At 40.8% G+C, this 5044-nt stretch overlaps 1 protein-coding gene across 4 annotated transcripts; it reads right to left on the bottom strand.

Moving 5' to 3' along the window:
• Positions 1-637: 637 nt before the first annotated feature.
• Positions 638-3888, bottom strand: LOC147453035 (uncharacterized). Of its 4 annotated transcripts, XM_086519070.1 has the most exons (9): positions 3664-3888; positions 1771-1876; positions 1634-1670; positions 1526-1536; positions 1430-1438; positions 1240-1352; positions 1005-1116; positions 884-908; positions 739-760 (listed from the first exon to the last, which is right to left on the bottom strand). In XM_086519070.1, the coding sequence occupies exons 1-9, from the start codon at positions 3886-3888 to the stop codon at positions 739-741; spliced, it is 660 nt and encodes a 219-aa protein (XP_086375196.1). The 4 variants fall into 4 exon arrangements, 1 of the variants encoding a protein (XP_086375196.1); XR_015189014.1 differs by lacking the exon at positions 3664-3888 and having other exon boundaries at positions 638-1149; positions 1430-2252; XR_015189016.1 differs by lacking the exons at positions 1634-1670; positions 1771-1876; positions 3664-3888 and adding an exon at positions 2112-2222 and having other exon boundaries at positions 638-1352; positions 1430-1536.
• Positions 3889-5044: the final 1156 nt, after the last annotated feature.

The raw sequence follows: 5044 nt of genomic DNA on the forward strand, positions 1-5044 counted from the left end.
ATTAAATATTTTTAGTTGATTATAAGGCGTTGAAACCAAATTTCTCATATCGATTATGTAGTATATCACACAATTAGCTAAGTATGCAATACAAATAGATACCAAGAATACCTCTCTCTAACTTTTACAAGCAGATCAGATCTGCCACTTCCACTTCTTAGGGTAAATCATGTTGGTTGCTAATTAGCAAGCTATCTTAGGGTAGGATGCATCCCTCAAGATGTAGCAAAACACAAATCAAAACTACTTGCAAGATACTTGACACTTCTCAATGAGTAGCAAAAACATTTTGCAGATCTTTGCCTACAATATTTTCCTTTCCTTTCAAGTATTGTAGTCACTTATGTACACTGTCATATCTCCAACATGCATAGTGTTTACCATGCAAATATAGTTTAGCTTTAAGAAAATTTCAAGTTTACATTAATTCTTTCCCAGACATCGAGAGAGAGGGAGGGAGTTATGCGTGTTATTGTAGAGGATTTATGAATTTGACCACTAGAAAAATGTAATAAGGGATTTCAATGTGATCAATAGAAAAACATAATTATAGATTAAAGGAGATGAACATCCAAGCTAAGTGCAACTACTATTAGGTTAAATTATTGGTTTGAGGACATTCAAGCTAAGTGCCACTACTATTATAATTAAAGGCTCTTGTCTATTCGAAGTGAAGATAACATCTTGCCATTTGCATACAATCAGTTAGTGTCAAAAAAGTACTAAGAATTCAAGAGACTAGCTGATGCCGTGATAGGCCCTGAAAATGTAACCATAAGGTGCGGTTTTAGTGCAACAATCCACATGGATCAAGAGGTTTCAGCAGTATTGAGACTCAACACAATGCTTCGCATTCTCTTGAGAAACTTGAACAAGAACATACCATTGTGTCTTTGGTACATCTGGCTCTTATAGAAAGTGCCAGAAACTTTCATAACAAGCTTTGAGTCCATGTTGTGCTCAACAGCAAGGATCCTTTGGTGGCCAGTTAGGGACAAGCGCACCTTGAATCAAAATCATCTCTGCGTCACCTCCATATGCTTTTGGATCAATGAAGTCCGCACCGAATTCCTCAACCAGAACAAGACTTGTTTTGATGTCATTCAAGAAACTAATCTAGGTGGTTTTCTCAGCAGGTATTGAGTTAGTCTGGCGAACAAACATCAATATGTAACAACAAAACAGAAGCCCTGTTGCCATGCATGTGTATGCACGGCGCTTGGATTTAGTAGCGAATACCTTGTCTCTTGTCACTTTATCAACAAAAGGCGCTGCCATCTTCCATAAAGCTACTAAAATTGAGGGAGCATTCACAAAATACAGCATCATTAATCGAGCTCTGGGTAATGATTCTGAGTAAACGACCAAGGCAAACACTTCAAAACAGGGCTCATAGAGATGGCAATGATACAAGCCGGAGCCAGAATACCTGTACAAGCTGGAGGCCGGAGACCAAAGACTTAAAATCCCAAGCCTCTCTATCCAAGCCCCTCCAAGTCCACAATCACGATGAGCTTTTCAACACCTGCTGGAGCACTAAACATCCGAGCACAGAAACAATCAGGTCATGAAAAAGCTGCGGATGGGACACCACCTCACATTACGAGAAGGCCTTAGGCCGCTAGATCTGTACCTGGCAACCGCTTTGTCTAAACTGTACACTGTAAATCCTGATTCGACAAGTGCAAAAGGGTGCAAGAATGTGATAGATGTGTGTGTATATGTCCATATGAGCAGCCCTATTCAAGTACAAGTATGCATGAATCTCACTCTTGAACTCTTCGAAATCCATCTTGTTGAAGATATGATGGCAAGCAATGAGAAGAAGCAGAGGGCATCTCATCTTCTTCGAGAGGCCCAACAAATAGAGCTTCCCCTGGGCCAGCTCAGTCTCTACTTGCTCTCAGAGATGAATCCCTGAGGCACAAGGAAGCCCTCCATGTCTGGTGCTGGGACAGTATCTCGATGTTGGGCGGCACGTGCATCGGCGCAAGAACCTCAGAAGCATGGCGTCGTCAATTCCCTCCATTTTGAGCGATTTGATGCCTGCGCAAGATGTTGGGTAGGAGCAGAAGGGGGGGAGGAAGGTGGGGCGAGGGTTTAGTACTAACCTGCATGGAGACGCCTTGCGCGAGGAGAGAGGTTCGCATTTCGGCAACTTCATCTCCACGCCATCGTCTTCTGGGTGCCAGACCTCCATGCAGTGTTCGGAAAAAATGTGTCTCAGCTGAATATCGTGCCGTTTTCAATTTCCAAAATGCCGGTTGAGGGCAAGGGGAAAAGGAGAATGTAAAAACCTGCCTAATCTTCTAAAATTTCCTCTTGGCAAATTCAAGGAAAGGAATTTTGTATGTTTGAAAAAATGATTTTTCCCGAACACTGCCTCCATGCTTCCCGTCCTCTACTGCTTTCTGCTAGACACCAAGAAGTTATGATAGCTCCCCATCACCATCTGGTTGTAGAGGTGAGCTACTATTTGAGCTACCCGGAAAACATCATTTTCCTAAGGGAAAATTACCAAAATACCCCTCTAATTTGCAAAAAGTCCCAAAACACCCCCAATATTTTGTCACAAATTCCCAAAATGCCCTTCAATTTTTCCAAAATTCCCAAAGTACCCCTGGTCGTGAGATTAAATTTCTTGAAAGACGAAAAAATTTGTAGCTTTTCATAAGAAGACTAATTGTCTATCAATACAAGATGCTAAAACTAGAATTTGGGTATGTTACGTAGGCTTTGGAGATTAATTGCCCTTTTTGCAAGGTAATTTGTGACAAATTAAATGCTAAGCACTCAAAAACGGATCTAAATTGTCAAAAAGGAATAAAGATTACAAAATCTTGAACAGTCCAACCAATATATATGCAAGGGTATTTTGGTAATTTTTGAAATTTGAGGAGTATTTTGGGAATTTCCACAAATTAGAGGGGTATTTTGGTCATTTTCCCTTTTCCTAACTATATGCAATTCCTCTTGATGTTTTTTGGCTTGCCTCAAAGGGGTGAGGCCTTAGGCCGTTTACACACTGCCCATGGCAGCCCATAACCTGCCCAAGCCTGGGTCTTTAAAAATAAAACATGGGCAGCCTTTGTCCAACAACCCCGTTACACACAAGGAGCCCAATTCAAAAAATCAACTCTCTCAAAAATCTGAAAAATGGGCAAGTGTGAGCTAGTCATGTGAGGCAAAGAAAGAGTGCATAAAATTCTGGCTGCACCTGTCTTTCAAGACTCCATACATTGTCGTCACATGCTCTACCTCATCGAGCAATCCAACTCATCTTAAGAAGTCACTGTCTGAGTTCATTATGTAAGACAAAAGGCAACATTGATAGTCAAAATTGAGGATACAAGAACACAGCAGTATTTTTGGACATCAAATCCCCATAGTATTGAGCCTAGACACAACACTCACAAAAACCATGGAACTCAAACTCTTAAAATGCTGATCAAACAACTACCAAACTCCACTTTAGACAAAACAACATTTGAAGATTAAAGAAATTGAACAAAGTACATTCCATTACAAAAAATCTCCCTAGTTGTCACTGTCAAAACTCTCATCGGCAAAGTCATCGTCTCCAAACATGAGCATCACACTTCTCCTTGCTCGCTCATTGAACATTACTTTTGAATGATTGTCACGCCTCTATGCTCCAGTTACATTTGTAGCATCAAAAGGAACATTGCCCACATTTTGTGCCCTCTCGACTACTTGTGAGGGATCCGACTCAATCAAGCTTGTGACTTCTACAAGATCAGCAGTCAACCCACTACAAACTATTGGATCACGGTTGGAGACTACCTCCTCGGCTTGTGCACGCCGCAGCTCACCTTGTGCTTCTCGTACCCACACATCATTAAATGCATCCCCATGGACAATGCACATATTGTGCGATACCAAACATGTGCAAATCATCTTTGGGACATTGTGAAGAAGCATGTCACAACGCTATAATAGAACTCTAAGACGAGCCACATCGAGCCACAATGCCTATCCTACTTGTGGGCCATCATTGGTGACCGAGTGGCCAGATGCCTTGCACATGGTAATCTATCCAAACAACCATAATTTCTTGTCCCAAAATCATATCAAATAAAAGGCTCCAAAAAATGGGAAGACACCTCTAAAGTGCACAATGGTAGATTGGGCAAGCATTTGCGAAGAACACTACAACAATGACCCCTGTCTACTCCACCAAAAGGTATGTCAAGGTACGCTGTATTTCTAAGGCTTCCATATTGGAAGGACTTATGAATACAACACCTCTTAGATCCCATGCACATATTCAAGAATGTAGCTCACACCCTATGGGACCACATTATAGGAAAAGGGGGCTCTTTGGAGGCAAGGGAGGCTTGAAACATCTCCAGCTAGCCTCTGTCACTCCATGTCGAGCCCCCAATGGGAATATTGTGCTTCCTAAAGCCCCATGGATTCTAACCAAAGATGAGCTAGATTGAGGGAACAGTTCCATTGTATCTATTTGCACACCAACCGGATACATGAAGTCACTAAAGGGAGCTTTCACAAAAGCAAAAAAAGGTGCAAGCATTCAATTGTATGGGTTGAAGTCCCATGATTGGCACAAGATGTTACAAGTCATTTTTTCAATCATTCGTTATCCTCTCCCTCGTTTTGTGTAGATGTTGATTTTTTTGTATGACTAAAATCATATTTTGTTTTAATCTTTTGACATTGTAGTTCATTTCGTTGGTGAGTACGTACATATGCCAAGACAACTAAATGAGGAAATCTATTTTCAAGCTTGGGGAGATAGTAAGGTACATCATATCTCTATTCAGCTAAATTTTTCTATATACACTATATCCTCAACATGCACTTAGTCTACTATTGTGTTATCTATAGAGTTGTAAGCTCCAAAGAAATTGAAATAGATTCCATTCCTACTGCTTAAATGCTAGAGAAACAAGAGAAAGTACAAATAGTGAGACTACAGGTCGAGCCAGAGGCATGCATGGCCAATGTTAACATTAGATATATTTTCAGCCAAGTGTTGGTAGAACTTTAGCTTTTAACTTTT

The sequence above is a fragment of the Adiantum capillus-veneris genome, chromosome 8 (genome assembly GCF_014529385.1).
Source record: "Adiantum capillus-veneris isolate H3 chromosome 8, ASM1452938v2, whole genome shotgun sequence".
In the NCBI taxonomy this organism is placed as follows: Eukaryota; Viridiplantae; Streptophyta; class Polypodiopsida; order Polypodiales; family Pteridaceae; genus Adiantum; species Adiantum capillus-veneris.